Source organism: Gasterosteus aculeatus, chromosome 13, assembly GCF_964276395.1.
Source record: "Gasterosteus aculeatus chromosome 13, fGasAcu3.hap1.1, whole genome shotgun sequence".
Lineage (NCBI taxonomy): Eukaryota > Metazoa > Chordata > Actinopteri > Perciformes > Gasterosteidae > Gasterosteus > Gasterosteus aculeatus.
In genome coordinates, this window is record NC_135701.1 from 13339477 (window position 1) to 13365119 (window position 25643).

At 41.3% G+C, this 25643-nt stretch overlaps 3 protein-coding genes across 5 annotated transcripts; 1 reads left to right on the forward strand and 2 right to left on the reverse strand.

Moving 5' to 3' along the window:
* Nucleotides 1-590: 590 nt before the first annotated feature.
* Nucleotides 591-3848, reverse strand: smn1 (survival of motor neuron 1, telomeric). 2 transcript variants are annotated; one of them, XM_040196091.2, is made up of 8 exons: nt 3714-3848; nt 3306-3377; nt 3103-3222; nt 2691-2882; nt 1883-2059; nt 1400-1474; nt 1087-1194; nt 591-837 (listed from the first exon to the last, which is right to left on the reverse strand). In XM_040196091.2, exons 1-8 carry the CDS (start codon nt 3759-3761, stop codon nt 781-783), a joined length of 849 nt encoding a protein of 282 aa, XP_040052025.1. In that variant the 5' UTR covers nt 3762-3848; the 3' UTR covers nt 591-780. The 2 variants fall into 2 exon arrangements, with proteins under 2 accessions (XP_040052025.1, XP_040052024.1); XM_040196090.2 differs by having other exon boundaries at nt 1400-1477.
* On the forward strand, nt 3841-5720 carry hspb11 (heat shock protein, alpha-crystallin-related, b11). Its single transcript, XM_040196092.2, has 5 exons — nt 3841-4144; nt 4299-4405; nt 5287-5355; nt 5451-5494; nt 5585-5720. Exons 1-5 carry the CDS (start codon nt 4053-4055, stop codon nt 5684-5686), a joined length of 414 nt encoding a protein of 137 aa, XP_040052026.2. The 5' UTR covers nt 3841-4052; the 3' UTR covers nt 5687-5720.
* A 3347-nt stretch (nt 5721-9067) lies between these two features.
* lzts1 (leucine zipper, putative tumor suppressor 1) lies at nt 9068-22869 on the reverse strand. Of its 2 annotated transcripts, none has more exons than XM_040196089.2 (9): nt 22643-22869; nt 14809-15156; nt 14572-14709; nt 13144-13303; nt 12664-13055; nt 12373-12546; nt 11551-11682; nt 10547-10741; nt 9068-10334 (listed from the first exon to the last, which is right to left on the reverse strand). In XM_040196089.2, the coding sequence occupies exons 2-9, from the start codon at nt 15037-15039 to the stop codon at nt 9795-9797; spliced, it is 1962 nt and encodes a 653-aa protein (XP_040052023.2). In that variant the 5' UTR covers nt 15040-15156; nt 22643-22869; the 3' UTR covers nt 9068-9794. The 2 variants fall into 2 exon arrangements, with proteins under 2 accessions (XP_040052023.2, XP_040052022.2); XM_040196088.2 differs by lacking the exon at nt 22643-22869 and adding an exon at nt 16245-16453.
* Nucleotides 22870-25643: the final 2774 nt, after the last annotated feature.

The following is a 25643-nucleotide window of genomic DNA, read 5'->3' on the forward strand; positions in this document are numbered from 1 at the left end:
CAATCTGTAGAGTGTCATTAGTTTTCAACGATGGCTTGTCTCACTCTGAATATGCCCCTATTCCCTATGTGACAAAAAACACAATAGATGCAATCTTATATTGGGCGGTGGACAAGGGAACCCCTCGGGGGAGAAAGGAGAGCTTGGACGTGTGTTTGGCGCAGACACACACTTCTTTGAATTAACACTGCATGGAAATCACCAGGGGGACTAAAGTGGGACTTAAGTCTGGCTTGCAATCAAATTGTTAGTGTGCCAACAGACACAAATGTAGCAGTGGTTCTCTATTAGGATTAAACACCTTTCAATTAATGATGTGTCATTGCCACATTTTCCTAGTATATGAATACATTATACTAGTCTGACTTCTGCTGGACATGACTTGCAATTACAACCACAAGTCCCTGAGTCTGTCGAATACACATTTGAATAACCACTCCTTTTGTAATTTAAAAAAAAAAGAGACCATTTGCCTTTCTAAGGAGTGGAACGGCTTGCTATAATTAGACATTTTCTGCCAAATGAAGTTGAATTTCACAACAGTGCGTCTATGGCACGGTGCATTAAACACAAACAAAGTAAACAAGTTATCAACTGTGCTGAGATAGCCTTTATTTAATCTATTTACAAAGAATACAAAAACGCTCCTCCTTGAGTCTTCATGAACTCAAAGCATGTACACTTAGTTTAAGAGAAAGATCAGGACCAACAGGGAGAACGGCTGCTGAACCAGGGGACGCCTTGAGAAACTCAAGATTAGAAAATGTTGAGCGGGTAGTTTCATTTGTGGTGCAGCTTTGTCCGATTGCCAGCTTCTTTGCGTCCTTGTTTCAACCCCTGTAAAGAGAATGTTAAGATAGGTTTCCTTTTAAAATCAAGAACTCCCACACATTATGCAGCTGGAGTCCTTTGCTGAAAAGGCTCTTCTAGCTTAGAAGAATAACAGTGGAAATTAAATAACTGAGTCCTAATTACCATACACGCCCACTGCTCTGCACTACATAATGCAAGAGACTGAACCTGTAAATATAAGCAGTAAGTGACTTTTACAGCCTATAATGAATCAATTAGCTTCTGTGCACATACCAAGTAGTATCCCGTGTGATATCCACTCATGTACCAGGAGAGGAGCACGCTGCCCAATGCCTCGTCTTCCACCATGTCAGGGCTCATAGGCGGAGGTGGAGGGATCATCTGAGGCGGAGAGAGTACGATCATAATGCAGAGGATGTAAGCTCACAATATTAGTCATCTATTGATAACATGCTAAATTGACAGGGTTTCTCAGTTCAGCAGCGGAGTGAGAAAATGTGCACTTTTGACATATTTGGATGCATACCCAATCTGTAAAATAAAAACAGCTTTTTCATTTGTTATTAGTGTATATTTTCAAACGTACTGGAGGACCAAAAGGCATCATTGGAGGCCAGGGAGGCGGTACAGGCCCGTGAGCACCAGATCGTTTGCTTCCTCTCTGCTAGAGGACACAAAAGATGAAAAACAAACAAAGGAGAGGAAAACAGACTGAACTCATGTTGCTTGAATGGGAAGTTAATGGCTTGAACATCCCTCTTCAGTGAACTATCCTCAACATTAAATTAGTCCAGTTTTTTGTAATCTCACTCAATTGGACACACACACACACACACACACACACACACACACACACACACACACACACGATTACTTTTTTTATGACTTTATTCAGAATTACATTAAGAGGCTAGACCTATTAACATAAATGCCAGTTGAATTCATTGCAATCCAATACACTCTCCCAGCTATAAATGCAAACTCTGAGAGGTTGCGGTTTATGTTTTTGTTTTATTGTTCAGTTTGTTTGCAGACTTATGAGGGAAGGAGAGAAGGTCTTTTTTCTTACCGTTTTAGAAGCATGCATGGGAGGTGCACCTTGAGGAAATCCTGGGAAACCAGGGGCCCACATAGGAGGAGGTTCTCTGTGGGCCTTGGATTTCTGAGGTTTACTGTGGAGCGGTTTGTGGTGGTTTGGTGTGGTGGACCGGTCACTTTCCTCTGTTGATGATTCTGCCGCTTTCACCTGAATTGCAGAGATGTGCCTTTATTTGTCATTTTCTTTGTACCATGGCGACAACACGTAGGGTAATGTTTTTCTTTGAGGTGCAGGCAAAAGCAGAACAACCTAACATGTTATTTATAGATAATGCAAGTGATTTACTAATAACATCTTATTCCTTGAATTGATTACATAGTGACATAGCGATTTGGTATAATCATTTAATTCCAGGATGAAATTAAGTACTTAGTTTCGGTCATTTTGCCTCAATTGACCTCATCTCTCAATAATCATGGATTATTATGTTCGGTCTACAGTGACCAAATATTAAAATGTTTTTTCATTAGTGGTGTGTATATATATATGCAAAGTGGATAACATAACCTTGGGTACACTGTGTCAGACAGAAGCTGCCTTGATTCATTGAGTAAAAGTATCATATTACAAGGAATTTTTTATTTATTCTTTCAATAAAAAAGGTCCTGTTCACATTAAGCGTAAGTTGGGAGCCAAATAAAAATTGAGAATGCTATGTACATCATCATAAACTAGATAACTAACAATATCATTAAAAGATAAATACAAACAAGTAAAATCTAATAAATAAAAACATTTAGCATTTCATAAATATAATAATGTACTTGCACTGCTTCACCTTGGTATTCATTTCTTCATCATCCTCAGAGATCTCCATAAGCAAGTCTTCAAGGTTCTGCATCTCCTCGTTGCCGTATTGTGTATACACAACGACACAAGTGCCCCTCTCCTCATCTATGGAGGAGATAGTGGCTGCGTAGAGCTGGCCATCCTCTGACCAGTATGCGCTGCACGGGTCCCCAACCTGCCACTGTGACAACATAGACATAGAAAACTGTAAGCATTGCATTTTGGTCCTCCTCTTTAGTTAAAGAACAACTAAAAAAGGGGGTGTACCAAACACACATTCAGATTACAGAAAATGGGTTGCCTTACGTTTGAAAATGTCTATGATGTCGGTTTAAATGCTGTTAACAAAATGACTGAACAATAAGCTTCCCGACAGTATACCCTAAACTCCCTTTACGCACTTCTTTGTCTGGGGGCGCATTTGTTCTTTTCCTGCTCTGGTTCTTTTTGTTGTTCTTGCGTTTCTTTCCTGGCGGGTTTTTCTTGGAAGCCTCTGGCTCGTCTTCGCCCTTGAGGGCAGTCTGGCACACAAATCAAGGACACGTTAGTAGTAAAAGCAAATAAACCCTTTGCATGCACATACACGGCAAGCCACCCGTTTTACCTTGAATGATGCAACTGCTTTGTCATAAGCCTTTATCAAGGCGGTGTCATCCCATATATCAGAATCGTCACTCTGGAAAATAAACATAGTTTACAGTTAAGCGCCGGACCTGTCATGTTTATCGTCACACTGTGCGTGGGATGCTAAACTAAGTGCAACATCTATGAGCAGGTAACGCCCTGAAGCCTTTGTATAAACGTAGGGCAATACATCGACTACAGAAACACTTTAGGTATGAGATAGATATCAGGTTTCAATTTTATTACTGCTTTAGTCTTTGTTACCCGACTGAGCATCGGAAGTTTGTAGCTTAGCCTCCTAGCTCAACAAAACAAACGAATATATAACGTTGGCAGTTATACACAAGGTTGACGTGTGCTGTGAGCTCATCAGAACATTCACACTAACCTGTCCAGTTCCACGTGAAAACAACACGTCTTTGCATCCATTCGCCATGTTTAGATCGGTGACTCTCGCTGCGCACTGCTAATTGCTAAACAACTAACAAGCAACGTGCGTCGGAAATGGTGACGTTACCAAAGTGACGTATAAATGCTGCGACCGGGTGGTTGGCTTGGCAACTACAGTAACGTTAGCTATGCTAGTTTAAGCGTAATAGACTTCTCCTAGACCCGTCAACGAAACCAGTTATTGTATAACATTGTCGAAACTGATATTTGCAATATCTGCAAGAAGACAGAGATCACAATCGTTGTTGTGTGAGTCACTGAAGAATCTTGCCCGAAGATGATCGACTCCTCTCTTAGTTCTTTGGGTGCAGAAGTTGTCGTCGCTACGTCCAGCGATAATAATCACCCACCAGAAAACATCATTGACGGGTGAGTGTTAACTCACTCGCTATTTATTCGAGTAAAATAACGCCTAATGCCCCCCCCCTCACTATTAACGCCAAGTCGTTACGTGAAATGACAGATTTCCATTTGGTTCTTCTGAATCTCAAACCTTTTGCCTTTGTTTGTTCCTTTCACCCAGAAACACTAACACGTTTTGGATGTCAACCGGGATGTTTCCTCAAGAATTCATCATTCGCTTTGCTCAATCCACTCCGGTGTCCGCTGTGACAGTGGACAGCTATAATGGTATAGATTTGAGAAATGAGGCGATGTGTTATTGTCTCTCTAAATGGAGTCATTGTTAAATTTGAGATTAAGTCAAGGCGAAAGTTTTCTTGCTTGTGTGTAATCACAAGTAAAGATGCCCATATTTTATGGTAGAACCAGAATTACAACACATTATTTCCTGCAAACGTTTTGATATGGGGGTTAAACTTTTATTTAAATTGTTTACAGCTCACAGATTATATTGGAGGAACAACATTATTGGAATACATTTACATAAAAAAATCTCTAATCTCTATGGTGTCAAGAGATTTTTTATGTAAATGTATTCCAATAATGCTGCCATTGTAAGACCAGCTAGCATATGCTCACAGTAATGGACGGGCCTCAGGTATGGTGTTGCTAGTTTAGCATATAAGCACTAAATACGGTAATGTCATCAGATTTTCTGTTATTTGGTCTTAAACCAAAGTATTGAACAAATTCTCCTGAGGGTGGCACTAGATGGATATTAGATTACCAAAGTGATTAAAGCGTATCCTGAGGAGGGCTTGAACGTGTAAAGGACGTTCTATTCAAAACCACAAAGGTCAACCTCATGGTGCTTAAAAGGGGTATATATTGTTAGGGAACCATGAAGGTCTGTTGAAAATCCCATTACTACCCTGACAGTATAGCATAAAGTTACATTTCACCAGATGCCATTTCACTGCATGTATTATTCATTTAACAGGCTCGTTGCAAAAATATATTAGTTCCAAGGCAGTAGTGATTCAGCAAAATGTTCACAGTTTCGTGTTTTGTGTTCTACTATGGAAATCGTATGTTTTTCTTCAAAGAAAAACATATACATAGTTTGTCCAAACCATTTATAGATATCTGATGGTGTTTTTTTCTTTCAGTCAAGCATCTACATATAGAAAAGAACACCTCACAAAATGTCTCCCAATTTGAGTTTGTTACAGAGCAAGGTAAGAGGAACATCCATACACAGCATCATTGGTCAACACCTTTGGTTTTAATGCGGAAGAATTTTAACTGATCTTTACAAACTGATGTCTTTTAGAATGTAAACATACGGAGGGACATCTTCAGTCAAATACTATTTTGGTAAGTCAAATTGAAAGTATTTATCATATACAAATGACCAGAACTAATACCTAAAACTACTATTTGTCTTCAATTGTTTGTATTTTTCAGCTAAATGGAAGTGATGCAACCCACCTCCGTTTTGTCATCACTTCTGGATATGATCACTTTGTCTCAGTGCACAGAGTCAGTGTACAAAATGCACACACATGATTTTTGTGAATTAAAGACCTATATGTATGTATGACTTTATGGCATTGTTTCATCAATGGAAAAGGGAGATGATCTCATTATGGTATGCTGCTTAGATAACATGCGCACACACACACACACACACACACACACACACACACACACACACACTGATATCTTGTCCTCCGTGGTTGACAGCTGTCCATAGTAACTTACAATCTGACAAGCATATTCTATGAATATTCAATTAATGCATGTCTAAACAAAATGAATAGTATCATCTCAATCTTATCAGTGAGGTTGCAATTGCAGGGAAATCATATAGTTAAAAGCAAAAAGGAATTTTCAAATCTGCAATTAGCTAGAACCCATTTTCTGTAGTTATGCTTATTTAATGTTACAGTTTTCCTCACGGGCTTTTTATTGCACATTCAACTGTTCCTAGCTAATTTCACAAGCTGATAGTTGGCAAAGCTGTGGAATAAAAGAGTTGGATTGTGATGAATGGTAGAATTACTTACAAAAGAAGTTTCTCTCTGTGTGAGAGATAGAGTTAATTAACAAATCCTGAGCAGTTGGGGCTTAAATTGGCATTCGAACAGCCCCCCCAGAGCAAAATTTGCCATCCCCATAGAAATGGGAATGCAGCTGGGGGGTTGGGCAACCAGATGGTTTCCCAGCCAACCAGCAAGTCTCTAAAGACTGCGGGCCTATTCACACAAAATACTCAAGCCACCTCCTGAACTTATATCCCATATGCACACTCAAACTGACTGCTATCTACCTATATCACCATTTCAACTTGTCGGTAGGAAAAGGTTCAGTAGTGTGCAAGGACCCTTTGGGACTCCCTCCCCAATTACTTTGCTGACTATGGAGGAGCATGGGGATTTGCTGACGCGATTTGCCGTGCCTTGGTCTGCATGCAGGGCTTGAAATAAACCAATAAAAATAGGAAATACATGCCTGAATAACCAGCCCCCTGATATTGTAGAGCAACTAATTGCTTAGGGGTATGGCTGGGATAAAACACATTTGAGTATGCAAGTTTGTAATGACTAATGAGGGCAAGGTGGAAACTGATACAGTGTTATTGACTCATCTATTATTTACTAGTGTGGAGTATCTATTACAACGTTAGAAGTGAGGGTCGAGCCATCAAATGAAGTGGAAACTCTCTCATAGTAGGCCAATTATATATTATTTCAACAATAGTTTATATTGTGAATTTGCTATATCTGATTGCTGTAAATATTTAGGCAGAGATGGCTTTTTTGAATGTTGAACACGTGCCTCCCCATTACTAATGAATTCAGGCCCTTTTGTGCTTGACTGTCAGCCGATCAGGAGAATCACAGCAGGATATGAGAGCATTATTATCATGTCACTGCAGGGCTGGGCTAAATTATCAACCCGTGTCTTCTGACGGCTGCCTAGCTGCTTACAAATCGCACCGGGGCATCTGCTGGCCCCAAACCCTGTGTATTCAGCCAAGTCCATACAAAGAGATGCATATCATAACCCTCCAAACCCCCACATTGCCTCTGCATCACATTATTCAAAATGGTTATTTTTATGATAAAGATTGAAGAAATTGAAAGCTTGAGTTAAATACTTGAACTAAGTTATAATCTCCTTTAATCGATTCTGCTGTTAAAGTGCAGTCGATATGCATAAGCACATGACAATTATCTATTTTCATTGTATACAATCATAAAAGATTCTGTGATTTTGTTCATTGTTACTTTGAGTAAGGAATCCCTTCATTAGTCAGCTCTGTTGTTTTCTTTCATTTTGAACCAATAACTTTGAATTTCTTGTTATCTTTTCTATGTGGTCCTCCATTCATGACAATGACGCAGCCAGGCATATTGACAATCGGTTTTAATTTGATTTCAGTTTTGATTTGGTCCAATCTACTCAGATGAGGTGGAAAGAGCTGCTGAATGAGAAAGGAAACACTATAAAGGCCCAAATTAAATGATTACTCCGAGTAGGAAAATAATCTTTTCATTATTTAAGTCCAAGAGGAATGTAGAATGATAATGAGGGAGTGCAGTTGAAGACAGACATAAATGTATATCAACAGAATTCTCATTTATTTATAAATCCAGCATTTGCTAGTTTGACAGAAATATTTCTTTCATAATCCAATACCTCTATATTTATTACGGCAGTAGTATCTTCTGTGGTGTGGCTTAAATATGCTAGCAATCATTAAAAGCAAGGATAATGCAGATTATTGTGTGTTGCTGTTTGAATCCTCTCTGGTAAAAAGAGTTTTCATAAATAAATCCGTTTCCTAAGATCAATATCAAATTCACCTGTTTAGATAAACAGAGTTTTAGAATACCAGCCAAGTAAGTTAGCAAAATACAAGCACTGATGCAGAATTTACAGTCACTTTTCTTATATCCGTGTCTCTTTCACTGAGTGTAAGATTTGATAAATTGAATTCCAAAAATGTTTCACCAGTGCCATAGTTGCACAATCAACTGTCCTTTGCTGTTCCCTGTTTGACCAATTCTCTGTGCTCAGGACCAGAGTAAAAGGCTGTAAAACACCTATCAGACTTTCGGGTTTGAGTGTTCCAGGTTACAGCGCCTCACCTTATAGTTCCATTTATTCTGTCTGCCTCCAATCCTCTCCTGACATGCTGTGTTAATGTGATGCAATGGTGGGTAGCTGAGCAATCTCAAGCAGCCTCGTTAGACAGTCACATTCTTGACCAGCGCAGTGTGTGCATTCATTTCTGCCTCATAGTCTATGTGAGCGAGTATTGAGTGGGCGGAGTAGTTCAACTTTTGCTTTGCCCTTGTGGGAGGTGGAATAGCTGCAAAGTAGCAGAGCTAAATGTCCAGGGTTGCTGCTACAAAGGACTGCTTGTCTTCAAGTGGAACAGTGCCAGCTAACTCTCATAAAGTTAGATGAACAATTTTGGGAGAAGACCTTTCTTTCCTTTGTTTTTTCCTTGAAATGTTTTTGTTATTGTATTCTGCCTAGCATGGTTTAATCCTTTCTCTCTGTCTAAACCCAAACAGAACAAAAAGTAAATCCCCAAAATTAGCATTTGCCCTTGGTATCTGTCAGAGGTGTTATGGTGGCATATATACTGTATTATGTGCATCTCTGTATCAGGAATGTGGCATAAGGTTTGTTTTACAGTGCTGGTTTCATGCACACTCAGACAAAGCAATAAGAGCGTCCACCTATTCATTCCATCGTAGATAGATTAAATGACATTATATAGTTAGATTACAAGCGCTTGACACCATCGTCCGAGCAAGCATGCATTTATCATTGAATATGATTGTTCTGCTTAGTGGTATAATTTTGATGATGATTTTTGATGAATTGTATCTATCATGGCATCTAAATTGACCGAACAACTGCAGAACAACCTTAGGTCAGTAACAGCAAGTTTGAGTTCATTCAGAGAATGAAATAGACATACAGATGATTTGATGAAATATACCAACTGCAGTACAGCGCATACTGACAGTCACTGTTCAATGTAGTTGAATGGAAATGCATTATTTTAACAGACATTTTTTAGTGCAACTAATCATTTTACATTGGTCCATCATAACAAATAACCACACCCTGAGAGTTGTAAGTTGTGTTGAAATGTCTAATAAATAATAATTAATAATAGTTACTGTGTTGGAGAAAGCAGTAACAGGGATAAACACAAGGCAAAATCTATCAAGGTTCAGTACCCTGGACACAACACACAATACATCACTCCCATTTGCCATGCTGTAAGGGACCGATGTTAAGCCACTATCATGCTCAGCATGTATGCATACCACCAGTAATAATACATAAAATAGATGAATCATAAACTAATAAATTGTGTTTTAACTACAAAACTGTGGAGGATTTGAACTTTGGGAGATAAAGTTGGACAACAGGGTAAAATAAATTGTCATTAAACATTAAATAGCTTAGTATTTACTTTTTACCAAGTACTAACAGTGTCATCACAAAGCTATTTAAAATAAAAAGTAAGTAATCCTTATAAAACAGTACTTAGCTGTAAATAATCTCCAGCACTTATAAAATCATAAATATTGTTGATGAAAAAATAGTCACGAACTGGGCGTTCACTTTTACTGCAGTGCTTCTGTTAGATATCGGTTGCTATAACGTCGTCGTACGTTTGTAACCCTGAGCTGTAGCCGAAGTCCACGCCGAGCTCGGTCCGGCTCTCCAGCTCAGCGGTCACCTCCTTCAGGATCCTCTCCAGGTCCTGGTTCTTCTTGTGCATCTGCAGGTAGTTGATCTGGAGCTGCTTGTGGTACTTGATGACCCGGTCTTTTTCCTTGTTCCACATTAGTCTCTCTTGCTTGAAGCTGTTGTCCAGCCTCTCTCGTGTGTCCTTCTCCTCCTCGATCTGCTGTTTCAGCCTCTCCACTTCTCTCTGGAGTGATTCTGTGGCGATGTGTCCACTGCTCTCCTCCCCGCGGTCCTGGGCCGGACAGTCAGAGCCGTGGATTAGTCTTTCCAAGGCCTGGGTCTGGGCCTCTTGTTGCTGCACCCCTACCCTCTGCTCTTTGGCCACGGCAAATTCCTCTTTCATTCCCTGAATGTCCTCCTCCAGTTTTCCCACTTTCTCCCTCAGCAAATCCGCTTCATTTTTTTTGCGCTGAAGTTCATTTTGGCACACCTAAATGAAAAATGAGAACTATTTAGTCATTGGTGCGCAGTTCAGACTATTTTTCTTGCTGTAACAGGGTCTATTAAACACAAAAGATTCTATATGTCTTTCTGAACCCAGATTGCTTGTGTCTTATTGTCGCTGTGTGTCTATTTTATTCACAAGTCCTTATTTGAATGCCATGCTGGACACTACTGCCATTGAGTCATGAACAGACTAACCTCCACCTCAATGGTGCGAGAGCGCAGTTGCCCATCATGTTCTTTGCTTTGTCTCTCGAGTTTCTCCGTTTTTGCGGCGTTCTCCTTCAGTGACGCTTTGAGGCCAAATATCTCATTCAACCTGTGGTTGACGTCTGCCTGGCAGTCTCGCAGTTGCTGCTTCAATAATGAAATCTCACCTGATTTCTGGCACACCTACATTCGAACAGAGACAGTTATGAAGATGAACCAGCCGGAGTATTAATGCGTATAATGTACCTCACACTGATAGTTAAGGGACAGATGAAATTGTAAATGTAATTATGTTCAAGGCTTCATATTCTGTACACATTTACAATTATTTATTTTGTGTATTCCCCATTACGACAACACCCAGCACAGTGACTTCGAGATGCAGAATCTGTGGTCATAAATGCCATGAAGTACTGACTGTAACTTATATTTTGTTTTAAAGTAACAATTGTCGCACGCTACTTTTTCATTTTCAGCTCATTCCAAAAACACGCTAAAGATGAAAATAACTAAAACATCTGGTGTCTGCTCAACTCGCTGTAAACACAAAATGTATATGTTATAATCATTTACATAAATACATTTTTGGCAGACACATTGAAGAAGAGCTCATTTAGATCCACCAGACACAGATCAAACAGTTGTTTGATTGCAGCAAAAAAAGCAGCAAACGGGTCTGATGAGAGCGATTATACTGACGCTAAACAGGAAAGCTTCCCGGCCATAAAACCAAAACTATGAGCTGAAAGATATTAGAAAGCTAAATCGGGTTTAGGAGAACAGCAAAGTTGGTGATTATTCTCTGTACGTTATACAACACATCTATTAAATGGATCTCTCTATTACACACCATTCATAGTGGTGAATTTTTCATCCAGCGATATAATAGCATTCAGCTCCCACACCTCCTCAGCAGCCTTCAAGGTTTCAACAGTTTGTATTGTGTGCTACAAGGTTTTAACCCAACTGGTATCACTCAACTAATGACTCACCTCCCACTGAGTTTCCTCCAGTGTCGGTGCGAACTGTGTGCTCTCCGTCGCACAAGACCTGAGTCTGAGTTCAATAAGATCCCTCTGCTGGGTAAGCTTTGCGATATCATCCTGAAGCGTCTCCTTCTCCACCTGTACAAGAGTTAAATACTCACTAAGCTTTTCTTTCTTAAGTTAAATTAAAACTCAAAATAACGTATCGCAAATGGAAAATTTACCACATTTTTTGTATCCAATCCCTTTTGACGGTGAATGTAGTTGATTGAAGCAAAAGTTCTTCACTGCGTCCCATATTGACCCAGAAAGCTGATTTAGCAGCGTATAAATCAGTGTTCTTCTAGCTTACAGCACTGTGATGTGATGTGAAAGTGACATAGTTGTATATGCAAGGAAGCGTCACAGGCTATTTCCTGCATTTGTTCTCTGTCTTCCCTTCTGTGAAGGCGGGGGGTGCACATGCTCCGACCAGCGCCATGCAAACCATGTTTCCAAAATACACAGATTGGCAAGAACAAGAAAACCTTTTACAGTATTTTTAACTGACTCTGATATTCAGCCAGAATCATCTCAGCTGCGGCCAACAGAATTTGCGCTCAATGCATCCAGGTGCATGTACGCACGTAGCTCCTTAATCCGGAGAACTCAGCTTGTAGTTAATATAACATGAATTTAGGGATGAATTGCTTCAATTGACTACACCTGGCCATTAATATTAATTAGCCCTCCGCATAAAAAGGTGCTAAATTTTCCCTTTTAATCATTGAAACTGAAAGACGAATCAGAAATCAGGGATACAAGAAGGAAAAGAGGAGGTGGGCTGACCTGGAGCTGGCTGACTTGCAGCTGGAGTCCTTGCTGTGTTTTTGCAGCCATCTGGGAGACGTGCTGCAGCTTTGTGGAGCATCGCAGCTTCAGCCTCTCCATATCCTCAGCACCGTGCCTTTGTCTGTCCTCAAACAGCTGGCATGTGTCTGCCTCCTTGTCTTCAAAACTCACCTATTGCAAGGCGAAGACACCACGGTAAAAAGTTATCACGGTTGTAACTACTGATAGAGAGGCACTGATCTTGATTAAAAGCACATGCTGTTTTTTAGTAACGTGACAGTTTAATACCTGTAGCTCCTGCAGTTCGGTCTCGCTCTCCAGCAGCTTCTGTTCCAAACGTTCAATCAGTGACTCATCTGTCGTAATGGGGGACCGAATCCCACCTGCAGTTTCAGAAAGTGCGCTCGGCTCATCTGCAGAAAGCGGGGAGCCAGCGTCCCCATTAGAGTTGGAGGCGAACCCTCCGTAGCACAAACCAGTCCTGTAGCCGCAGTCAAGGTTAGTGCTATTACTGTTGACCCACGGAGGGAAATTGGGTTTTTCTCCCTTGCTGAGGCTGTTTGCGGGAACTGAACTGGCATCATTGCTACTGACGGGGCCCGTGGAAGCACTTAGGCTGCCGCTGGTGCTGTGGGTGGGCAGGCTGGACATAGAGTTACGTCCAGAGTCAGAGAGAGTCCCTGAAAAGGAAATAGAAGGCATTTATTTTGTGTAATCTACAGTTCAACCTGATAACTAACAATTCGTCTTTATGATGTGAATAAAAACCTGAGAAGTGGTCTTGCTTGCATCTGCTATCGGGGCTCCTTGCTTTCTCCAGAGGACAAAGGATGTCCAGGCTGTTGTGGCCGGTCTCCGTGGAGGATGCACTCCTGGGAATCCCACGCTCGAAAGCAGTAGAACGGACCAATGACTTCTCAGTAGGGGTCTAGAAGATCGACAATGACACATCGTCAGGGCTGCTCTTCCCAGTTGTTGTATTTTATATTCAGTGGCTCCTCTTTGCTTGTACGAAGGTACAGAGAGCCAAAGATGAGTCACATTATGAAACTTGAAAATCAAAATGACGGTTTCCTAGAGATAAATATGGTCACACAGTGCAAGTCTGTCAAATGAAGGTGATAACGCTTTTTTTTTATCAAGTCTTTTCACATTAGAAATAGAACCACTGATGCGTTCAGGATTGCCTCACTACAAGTTGGCAGTGTTAAAAGCCAGTAGTTACAAGTAAAATTCCCAGGACTGTCACAAAAGACAAAACTCATTTCAAAAGATGAACTTATACTCCGCACGCCCCATCTGTGCTGTCCAAGAACATCACAAGCAGTACCATATTTCTCCCCCTCTCTGCATCCCCCATCTCCCCCATGTGCTGTCTGAGCAAAGATGAATAGTCCTTCTCTATGATATTAATAATATGAGCTAGTGCTGAAGTGTAAGAGGTAAAGCTTGTGAGCTCAGCATTCCTTCTCACTGACTTCACGACTGGGATGCCTTTCCTCATTTTTCTCTCTCTTTCCATTCCTCAAACTCTTGTTGGCCCCAGCGCGCTCTCTCTCTCTCTCTCTCTCTCTCTCTCTCTCTCTCTCTCTCTCTCTTCCATGTTATTCTCTGCTCTATCTATTCTAAAGCTGCTTCCTATTCCTCTCCTCTCTTGCCTGCTGCCCCACAGGAATAAAGACCTATTGAAGGAGACTCCATTTTCCTGTGTTTTCTTGGCACGGAAATGACCACTGCAAAGATCAAGGCATTCTTAGGTCATTAATCTGGGAAGGGGTGATTAATAAGCTGGGAAGGTTCAACACAGGTTATGAGGAATGGTTGCTGGCAATTAAACTACCTGCAGTGCGTGTTTTATCCTCAACGTTTTTGTAAGGTAAGTATTTTGCAGGCATGTCACATGACGCCTGCATTGTTGTAAGAACAACCATAGCAACGTATCCAGTTAAGTAAAGCACAGCAAAGTTACATTTCACGAGGCATTGAAAATGCCCCGTCAAATTTTACCGCTGTTTCCTGTCTGTATGCTAAGCTAAGCTAACCGTCCGCTGGCTCGACCTACACATTCAACGTACGAAAGTCTGCTATTCATTATGGCTCCAAAGCAGATAAAGATATTTCACAAAAATGCTGTACTTTTCTTTTAATTGTACATTTAAATAAGGCACCTGAGGAAACAATGGACTTTTTGCTCACCCTGTTAGTCATTTGTCCTGAAAAGAGCAGTAGTTTGGGCTGCAGTCGCCCATCTGATTCCCCATCTCTGTTCTTTCCACCTGCATGATCTTCCATTGATGCTCCTCTGTGGTACGCTGACCCCGGTTTGTGGCTCACCTTTAAGGGAACAGGATAAACATGTTATGATTTGTAACCACATATATGTATTCCTTACAAAATAGGTTAATGGTTTTAAAGTCATCCGATGACCCGTACTTTGATGTAAAAGAAATCTTCACTTCGACCTGACCGGGAGTGTGACAGGCCGTTAGAGGGCTGAGTGGTGGACGAGGAGCCCTGAGTGAAGCCGCACTTCAGTAACTCATCAAGGCTGCAACCTCCACTCTTTCTATGAGGACATATTCCCTTTTTTGACCTATGTTCAGATGCCTTGCAGTTTTTGCCACTGAGGCTGTTGCTGTCGATGAGGCTGCTGACGCTGCCCATGGTCCTGGACGCATTGGTGAGGGGAGGGTGTGGCTGCAGTCCAGGAGGTTCGAGTTACACAGACGTGAAGGGAAGAACAAGCTCATGACCCCAGAAAGGAACTGTCAATGGCTCCATCTACAAGGCGAGAAAGGGATAAAGCACGTTAAACAAAGAAAATATTAGCTGTTGGTCCTTAATCAGAACCTAGTCACAGTTTCATCGGATGCTCTTTTAGTGGTATTATATTATATCATATTGTTTCCTGTTCAGTCCAGATATGCACTGTAGAAGCAGGTGTGTTCACATTTGCAAAACAAACAAAGTGAAGAAAAGTCCATCTTGGCACTCTGCCTGGCTTTGTGTGTCTGGATTTATGGCCGGGCTGTTTAAGACAAATAACCCCTTGGGTGTCCTTCCTCTAAACAAACTGCCAATTGGGCTACTTACTGACTACTCGTGCGAACACTTGGCTGGTGCTTCCATCTGAATAACATTTTGTCCACCAAACATTTTGGATTTACTATTTTACTCGACCACGGTATGACCACAAATAAATATTGTGATTGGCTTATGTCTTAAGAACACAGAAGGCCAACACATGTTTGTTGTCAACATTCTCTTTTATAATACAAGCACATCTATTCACAGTGGTGCAAGTGAAGGATTTGCCCCACCTCCCTTTTCCTCACAACCCCATCCCAGATGCTCATCCCGAACCCACAGGGGAAAAGTAATGACTTTGTTGCATAGTGCTCAATACTGGCTGATCAGGCCTTTGGGCTCCCATGAGCACCTGGTCCTGAGCCTGAGACAGCATGTGATACAACAGGGCAAAGTGTGAGTGGTTTCTACAGCAGAATAACGCAATAACAGTTAGGGTGCATACAGGGAAGAATAGAAAGCCCTAATTGCATGAAGCATGAAATAGTCCAAGTCTCCAAGTCTTCTAGGACAGCCTCAGTTTGCCTGTTTCCTTTCATTCGCAATGAAATTCAAAATATATTCTAGAAAGTAAACGTGAAAAGAATTGGTACCTACAAAGCATTCCCCCCAGTCAGTACCACTGATGTAAATGTCTTTTAAAAGACTGTGACTGCCTCTACTCCACTGTGCCTGGATTTCTGCCGCTAAATCTAAACTCCAGTGAAGGCGCTATTACTCTCCGATATTAGCATCCACTACTGACATGGGACTGAAGTAATAAAACAATAGATTGTACTTACTGCCAGGTCAATCTAAACCTCCATTTCTAGCAAGGCCCCTGAAGAGTCATCTATCCAGTCCTGGAGAAAATGATTGGGCATGAAGACACGTGTGTATGTGCGCGTGTGCCCTTGAATGAACCGGCCGTAAATGCAAACCTCACACTATCACCACGGCCAGGAGGGTACTAACTGTTCTGTGGAGGGAGTGGGTCTCTCTATCCGGCCCCTGCCCAGCTTTGCATTATAACTGATATGTAAATTCATCTGGGGGTGTGTTTTGGGACCTCCTGCTCCCCCCCAGGGGAGCCAGTGTACAACATGTGCTCCCATAGAACTGACGTGTGCCGCACAAGTGATTAACTCCCAGCTTTCACAAAAGATCTTTTACACCCCCAGTGTCCCCCCCCCCCTTTCTCCCACTAGCACCCTCAGACACCCTCTGTTTGTGCATCGACTTACTGTGTAATAACCATTCATCCTCGCCCCCTCCCTCCCTCCCTCCACCAGACCCTCCCTCTATCCATCCATCCGTCCTACTCGGTGCCCTGCACCCTCCCTGAACAAACAACACTTCATGTGAAGGAGAAAAAAAGACGCTTGCCCTCTCTCCTTTCACTCTTTGTCTGTTGAAGTGTGCCACGCTTTGTGTGGACTCCTGTGTGACGGTTGATGTATTCTCCCCAAACAGCCCAGGACCGTATTTGAGTGTAAATAAATGACTAGTCCTCACAATGAGAGGGCTGGAGAGCGTCAAGTTTATAGTGATTTACCACCATTTGCTGTTGGTTCAGAAACACACTCATAGACTTATTTTCTCACACAAACACCTTTACCCGTGCGCACAAAACAACACACACTTTCACACATTCCCATTTCTGGCGCACAAGTCTCGCAACGGGCAGTAAAGCGTTCATCAACCGACAGAGTACATGACAAAACACCCCGTGGATGAAATACAATCATACATCACGGCAAAAAAAAATATACAAGGTAGGCGACTGTGTTCCAAACGAACGAACAGCAACAGAAGAGCTATGGCCCCTAAGCTCTGCTGCCGGCAAAACAGGAGTAAATCTTCGACGCAATTTTGGTCTGGAAAAGGAATACTTCCTCGGAATGTAAAGAAAACAGACAGCTTCACCGATTGAACAGTACTGACTCATTGATGTCACAAAAGAATCGATTAAGAAATCTGTTTGTGAGAACAGAACCAATGGCAAGCAGGACCTATACGGTTGGATCTTTGAACACTTGCAGACGGCATTGTACCAAAGTCACGATATTCCATCAAATTATCTGTGTTTTTACCATTAAGTGTTTTCAGAAAGTCCTTCGACCCACGGTATAAAGTATCTCTGTAGATCCTCCATAATCTTTTCCACTCATCCTTTCAGCTGTCTACCATTGTTCTTCGATTGGTCCCATTCAGCCCCTCGAGCCTTATTGTCTGGACAATGATCCTGCCATTTCACTTTTACGTTCCCACTCACTTTCCTACGAGAATCTGTCAGTTTTACCTCTATTTGAGGTAAAATTATTGAATTGATTTGAAAGTCTTTTCTTTGCTCCATCATTGTAAATTTCAATGAGCAGCACGAACGGTCTGACCATGTGGCTTTTGAGTAGATGGGGCATTTTTAAACCTTTGGGAGATCGGTGGTGTGTGAATGCATGAATACATCTAATGTTATATCTGATTGGCTGCATGAGATTCTTTGTCTGAACAAATGAGTGTGTGCACTTGTTAGTCGTGTGTCTGTGTAAGAAATGGGGGGAAGGGGTGGGGGGGGGCAAGGGCGGGGGGGTCGTCGTGTCCCAACTGACCTGCCCGACACACAAAGCCCTGTCCCGCGCGCAAGACCAGCTGCCCCCCCCCTGGTCGACCGCCCCAAAAAACACGCAGAAATAAAAACACAATCCGAGGGCATAGCCAATCCATTTCCACAGCCAGTGGAAGGCAGCAGTGTGCTTTTCATTTACAGGATTTATACCTGACAGTGACCGTGAAACTCTCCTCTGTTCTCACTGTACCTCTATGCTGCCACAGTGCCAGATGGTATCTCTTTAATTTGCATTTGTCTTTATGGTAATTTGGAACAGATGCACAGGAAATCTATCTAGTTCAGTGTGTCTGTTTTTTTAGGTCAGTCATAGAAAGCTTATGGTTCTTTGTTAATGTATGTCATCTTAAGTGCACACATCATTTCATTCACATGTTTATTATTTTATAATAAAGTTTTGTCAGTTTTATTTACTGCCATTTAAACATAGTCATCCTTTCAATCCAAAAACACGCATTATGGAACTTTATTTGTCACAAATGCACAATAAATGCCGACGTCTTTTTTAGTCCATTCCAATAGTATTTATGTCAGAAAAGCAGAAAACACTCAGAAATATTTCTGAGACTTCAGGTTTCAACTATGTATTTTGTCTGTACTAAATAGTGTTATTCCCCAAGTTGTCCCCTGACATTACCTCCCATTAATTTTCTCAAGGAGACAAAAATAAACGCCTTATTCTATTTTCATTTTTATTTTAAACTGTTTGCAGGCAACCAATACCTTTGAGGGATGTATCTATAACATCTTGAAGACCTAACTCAAGGCAGCTAATCCATCATGTTTATTTTGGTAAAATATTGGTTGTAAGATAATGTAGATAAAAGCACACAGCCAGTGCATTGTGTTTGAATGTTAAAAGGGGTGTGTGACAATTAGGATTCAAGGTATGTGTCAACTAATTAAGTACAAAGGCTATCAAATTTACATTTCCACAATATCCATGTTTGCTCTTTAACACGTGAGAAAACTATTTAGTGAGTAAATGGCAGATGTTTGTCTCTCCAGATACCTCTTAGTTAATATTCACCAAAAATAAGATTTTAAAAATTGCAGCTTAGTTTTGGAGGAGACATCCTTCAAAATCAATCCTCATCCTGCTGTTCGATCCTCTAATTGCGCGCTGAACACATTGCCCCCAGTGTGATGTAACACATTAGAAACCTGTGATTGATTTGTTGCTTACACAAAGTAACTGATGATTCACATGTAATAAAGCAGGCATCTCTACGGACGACACAAAGCAATGCAAGTCACAAATTAGTCTGATTGATCGTTTAAATTATAGAGTAATTAAAAAGTAATACTTTGTCTTTTTCTCTGTCATTTTCTGTGTTCTGTCACAGATGTGTACACCCACTTCCACGCACACGTGCACGCACCCACGTCTCCGCAGATGCACACATACTTGCCTATCTTGTGTCTTACTCATTGTGACTGAGTTGTGGGAATGAGTAATGTGGCCTCCAGTAGAACATCAACTGGAAATGAAGTGTTAGGTACAGACAGCCATCAATCTTTCACTTTCACTGCTAACACATTACTCTACTGACCATGCATGCTCGCACACACACACACACAGACACACACACACACACACACACACACACACACACACACACACACACACACACACACACACAGACACATGTGCTTAATGGCATCCAGTAGCAGCTAATTGGGTAATCCCGTTAGTGCATTGTAAAGGAGATTGAGCATGAATAGGGCGTCGATGTTGAAGAACAGAATAGCAGACACTCATTACTGCCTCAGATGAAGGAGATGGAATACTAGCCGAGGAGAAAGAGAGGTAGACAGACATTAGTGTGTGTGTGTGTGTGTGTGTGTGTGTGTGTGTGTGTGTGTGTGTGTGTGTGTGTGTGTGTGTCTGTGTCTGTGTCTGTGTCTGTGTGTGTATAGAGCTGTATAAATATATTTATACATGTACATTCTGTGGAACTGACTTTGCTTTATACAATGATGATGTTTTATATTGTCTAGTAAACAGTCCTCTGTCAAAAGGTTGAGGGGTTTGGATTCGGAGAAAGGCACGTTTACCTGAATCTTGCAAGTCGAATATTTATTGCTCATAAGTTTGATTTTGTCTCCTCTTGGCAGCCATGAGGCCTTATCTTAGACCAAAGGCCAGCTTCTAGTGAAGGACCCTGTTAGGTTCGGATCGCATTCAGATACTATTATGTGCATCCAAATGAAACATTAGGTCAACCGAACAATCAACCTCCTTAGATGTTAATAGATTATGAGGTTGTGGGCACTGCTCAGCGGGTTTGTACGGCTGGCAAACTATTGCTCCTGGAGCACAGGCATTTGCATAACCTTGGCAGCTGGAGTATAGAGGAAAATGTATTTTTAATGGAGTCTAAATGGGAGCCTTTAGTGCTGCAACAAGGATGGAAATTGATGCTCATGAATTTAAGGAGCCCTAAAATTAAATATCTGAAATTTCCTTGCATATTCTTTTATTGAGCTGATCCCATTCATATGACATAGATTGTTGCATTACAATATGTATTTGCACTTTCTGAAATGACTCAAATGTATCCAGGGCCCTGGAATGTGTCCAAAAATAGTTTTGAAGATTTGTATGTGTATTTAGTCAGATGCTGCAGATTTCCAGCCAGCTATAGCCATAAAATATTAACATCTAAGGCTTTTATCCCACTCTAAAAACAGCAAGTGAAAAAGGATTGGAACAAATAAAAGTATTTTTAGACATTTTGAATTATTGCTCATCCACATCCCATAAATATTTATTTCTTCCATTACCCACCACTTGTTTTGAGCAGGCTGTGTCTTTATTGCATGGTACGACCACCTCATGAATATGACATTTAAACTTGATTGACATTTCTGGTGACAGATTATCATACGCTCAACATATAACATCACTTTTACTTAGTAGCATGAGAGACGTTTTTCATACAAATCTCCATTTCCCACATTTACTCACAGCACTATATCTTAAAACTCAGTTTTATCTATTTATTGTTTGATATGGTATCACAGTGCATGTGACATGCATAGGTAGGTGGAAAAGAATGAAGGCTTTCCTGGTTACGGGGCCCATTGACCCTGCAAGCTGAAGACTCTGTGATAAGGTTGGAGCATAACCATCCTCCTAATCTGCTCTGGCATTGTGTGTGTGTGTGTGTGGCTGGTGTAATGTGGGAGTAGGAGGAGACATAATGAGCTCACTTTTAGGGGCCTATAATATTGTGAACGCAGCTGGAAATATGTGCTGCATGCAATACTTGCTATCATCTCCAAAATAAAAGCCCCCTGACCTTGAATTGCTGAATTAATCATTGTAGGGAAACTCTGGATGCCTCTTTCAACAGTGCGACTTGTCACAGCTCACAAATTCATCTGCTACTCAGCTGCTGTGCACAGTTGCTCAGTTGATTTACACACAGTCAGAATATAATTTTCTTTTAAGTTTATGTGCATCATGACTGAAAAGTTTAAAACTTTGCAACATCATCCTGAGCTGAGATGTTGCTGCACTTCAAAGCTCATGAAGGAATGCTGCATTTGGGTATCGGGGACGGTTATTTTAAGAAGCGTCTTGTTTTGCAGGTCATGACAGCTCCATTGGCTTGTCACACGCTACAGATATGCAACTAAGCTGCATTTAATTTCTATAATGTAAATGACCTGTGGGGTCAATCTCTTTACATTTGCGAGGGGAATTCTGTAGGGAAACAATTATCTCCATTTTTCTCTGTTGTGACAATACAAGAGAGCTGTCAGCCTTGTGATTCTGCATCTCCCCGTGTTTGTCTCACTTCAATAAGTTACAGCACAGAGCTGAACATGCCTGAACAGACTAGGTGCCCTATACTTACCTATTTGCATGCCACCAGCTCAGTATGTATTAATTCTTGTTACACACAGGTCTCAACACGTATTACTGTACACAGGTGTGACACTTCTAAAACTGGAAGGTTGTACAAAGGGTAAATTATTCCACACACATATCTATTCATTGTGTTGCTATAAATCACAATGCAAAATCACATTGAAGAGCCTTTGGTCCAATTACTTTAGAGAATCATAGGGTAGGACACATGGACACACTTAATTCATGCTTAAAACACGTATAACTATCTTCTCTTTGTCAACCATTTATTTTCCATAATTGCTGTGTACAGTGCAACATTTAAATAAAGCCCCATGCTGCACCCTATTATTTCAGCCGAGACAAAAATGATGGTGAGTCCAGTAATGGCTGTGCTGAAAGTAAAGAAACATGATTGTCAGTTTTCTGCTAAGAAACTGTTGAAAGCAGACTGTTCACTCAGAGCCAGCATGTCCTCAAACACAGAGTTGCTTTTACTTTGAGCCGGTATATTAAAAGCATCAAAAGACGGAATGCCTCCGTGCCGAGAAACTTTGGTCCAGTCATGACAACTGAGTGTGTTACTCAGTGTGTTTCTAAAAGGAACCATGTCTACATTTAGTTAATACGAACACATCTGAAACACTTCAAAACACAACCTGAAATCAGACCATAACCCCCTGTCACATAACGTCAAGCAGCCGAAGGTGACTTACCTCCATCATAGTCCGCCTTAGTCGGTCACTGCTGCTGTACTGTTCCTCAAAGCTGTGTAATTCGCGCTGGACAAACCATTGGGTACCAGCCTTTGCTGCTGGTGTGGATAGAAGGAGAGGTCTGCCCTTGTTGCTGTTCTTTCCTGGTCCAACTCTCACCTCTCATCAACAACTGCTGTGGTGCAATCACTCCGTCCCATCTCCCATACTCCCAAGCTCTGTCTCTCTTTCCCCCTCCCTCTTTACAGTGTATCCTTATTGCCTCCCTCCTTAACTCCCTCCCCTTCTTGCCTTAGCTCTGAACATCCAACTCCACCTCCCTCTCTCTGCTGCTTGCCTCTTACACCTCTTATTACCTTTTAGTTGAGCACAATTTCTTTAGTATTTTCAATGGTCAATTCCTTTTTTTCGCTACATTCATCCCTCTCCACCAGTTCCATCTGACTTTTCACCTTGTGCTTCCCTTTTTCTTTTTTGTTGGCATCATGCCCAGCAGCTCGGCTGTTCATTTGAGTCAGTTCGGTGCCTCTGCATGCCTACGTACAGCACATCATCCCAGCCCGTACTGAGGTTGACTACATTCATGTGAACCAGGGTAGCCGATATGTGTGCATGTGTGTACACCTGCAAGAAAGCCAGTAAGTGGCCGATGCCTCACGCATGCTGTTAACCACAAGGCTCCGCTGCTGAAGAATTAAGCTGCTTCGGTGCTCTTGCTGACTCCATTGGCTCTCACACACGCTGGAAGCCCGGGGGCAGTGATGTTGTGTTTTGGTTTATTTACAGATGAGTTGAATAAATGATCAGGATAGCAGTGTGCAGGTTATAATCCTGCAGTGCGGTATTTGCAGTGTACCCACGTGACATGCAAGCACATCATCTGTTTTGTCTTCCTGTGTTCATCGTGTCCCTGTGCGCCTGTCTCTTTTGTTCCTGATATCTTCCTCTTTCTCTGCTCTCTTACAGTCTAGACTCTTTTCTTTACTTAATCTGAGAGGAATTGGAACTTCCTGTCTGTTTAATAGTTAATATGACAAAATGAAGTTCAAAGTTCCTTTGCTGGCTGTGAACAAAATGTGCAACATTCCTCTTTGCTGTCTGGGCATCTTTGGTGGAGATATAATGACTGTTTTAGACTTCCTCCAGGGTTCCTGGAGCGCCAGTTTCTCTTCAATTGATAATCCCCTTTTGGCCTCAGAGGACAGGACCAGGAAGAGGCATCGTTTTTACCCTCAGTGGGCGCCAGAAATGTGTATATCTGTGGGTGTTTTGAGCGTTTAATAAAAACCTCTAATCTTGGTTCTGACCAAAGTTTATTTAAAATATCTAATTTCGATACCTCTCGCTATCATTTCCCCTTTTGTATACCACCCAGTGTGCTGAGGACATGCAGGTTATATCACACACACACTGTCATGTTGTCCTAACAAATAACACAAGTTAGGGTCCGTGTCTGTTCACTCTTTGAAGGCCTTAAATCTGACTGTAATAGGCATGAACGAATGGATGGGATCGTGCATTTGGGAATGTTTCTCTGTGTGTTGGAAAATTCCAATTCCATGGTTATCTCATAAACAAGCGTAATGTAAAATGTAAAATTATTAATGATAGTGTGCAGGCTTGTCAAGAAATAGTTATGTCTCCAAAGATTACATTACAGGAAAACAATTAAGAGATGCTTGTGTTTTCTGCCAGTGAAATAATAACAATAATTCACGTGAGTTTGGGGTTTTTGGGCTTGAAGGAGCAGCACAGGCTGTCGCACTGGGAATGGGATGCAGCAATTGATTGCATTCAACGTCAAATTTGTTCTTCCAGAACGTGCCTCCTTTTTTCTTGGCTTGGTCCCATTTCCCTGCTTATCTCACTCACCCCCACAGAAAAAAAACCCCCAGGAAGATCAATACCTCGTTAATTAAAAAGGCCGGGCATAATGCTGTTGACCCAGCTGACCCAAGAAACTGACCCTAGTCAATGTCAGGAGGCCAAATGGTGGACAATGCTGAGTTGCGTGTACATTTTTAGACAAGACATTTTTATAACACCTATACACACATTGACGTTTTACTTCATTATACATGGTTATGTGTCCTTTTAGACCCCCAGGATTTTGGTAAACTAGAAAGTCACACACGCACACAAACACACACACTGCCAATATTAAAATGTCTTATGTAAGCCTGTTCTATGTTTGCACACATGCCTTTTTGGCAGACTGGTGGATGTAGGCAGCTGAATGTGAATCCAATATGAATCCATATTACAGATTATGTGAGTAGAGTCAGGACCCAATAGTACGATTGAGCAAACATGCACAGTAACTGTATGGCATCTTAATTTAGAAGCATTATGTTGTCAATGTTGGTGATGTTTTAGTCCTAAATCTTTCAGGCATCAAATTAAAGTGTTTTGCAATAATCTTTTAGTCAATCAGTTCGATCTTTTACGTCGGGTTTAAAATATGCCATTCAAAAAAATGGCACTAAAGCAAAGCACCCTGCTATTAAAGTGGTCTTACATGCTTACACACTGAATAAGCGCTGATCCTAAAATAATAATTAGCAGAATTATTCCAGAAAATATTTATTACATTTTAAATTTGAACCATTCCTCTACCCATAACTATTATCGCTGAAGGGTCACTTTTGTGGGGAAATATTACAAAGAGAGATAAAACTCCCATTTCCTTTGTGATAGGACTTACTAATGATAATCAACAGTAATAAATGGAAGCCAACCCCCTTCACCACAAGAAAACTGCTACTCTTTTAGGTCGTAAACAGGTAGCAGTGACATTGATGCCCCGGTTTAATTACCGTAAACGTCTCCCCAGTGCTCCTTCTATTGCTCTAATAGCCTTTCCACTGCTGTCTGAAATGGTTTGTGGGTACTATTCTAGGCCCTCTATCATTTAAACTGTCTGTTTGGGAAACATTCACCAACCCAGAGCTTGAATTCACTCAGCCCCTCTGAAAAAAGGGAGTATGCGTTTGTCTGACGT

What these genes read in the sequence shown, in the direction of transcription:
- hspb11 (XM_040196092.2), top strand. Translation starts at nt 4,053, where the DNA reads ATGATCGACTCCTCTCTTAGTTCTTTGGGTGCAGAAGTTGTCGTCGCT. An exon ending in CCAGAAAACATCATTGACGG is followed by an intron (nt 4,145 to 4,298) that starts GTGAGTGTTAAC and finishes CCTTTCACCCAG; the next exon opens with AAACACTAACACGTTTTGGA. An exon ending in TGAGTTTGTTACAGAGCAAG is followed by an intron (nt 5,356 to 5,450) that starts GTAAGAGGAACA and finishes GATGTCTTTTAG; the next exon opens with AATGTAAACATACGGAGGGA.
- smn1 (XM_040196090.2), bottom strand. Translation starts at nt 3,761, where the DNA reads ATGGCGAATGGATGCAAAGACGTGTTGTTTTCACGTGGAACTGGACAG. An exon ending in AAGCAGTTGCATCATTCAAG is followed by an intron (nt 3,223 to 3,305) that starts GTAAAACGGGTG and finishes TTTGTGTGCCAG; the next exon opens with ACTGCCCTCAAGGGCGAAGA. An exon ending in TGATGCCTTTTGGTCCTCCA is followed by an intron (nt 1,195 to 1,399) that starts GTACGTTTGAAA and finishes TCTCCGCCTCAG; the next exon opens with ATGATCCCTCCACCTCCGCC.
- lzts1 (XM_040196089.2), bottom strand. Translation starts at nt 15,039, where the DNA reads ATGGGCAGCGTCAGCAGCCTCATCGACAGCAACAGCCTCAGTGGCAAA. An exon ending in CAAGCAAGACCACTTCTCAG is followed by an intron (nt 13,056 to 13,143) that starts GTTTTTATTCAC and finishes TTTCCTTTTCAG; the next exon opens with GGACTCTCTCTGACTCTGGA. An exon ending in CTCGCACCATTGAGGTGGAG is followed by an intron (nt 10,335 to 10,546) that starts GTTAGTCTGTTC and finishes TTTTTCATTTAG; the next exon opens with GTGTGCCAAAATGAACTTCA.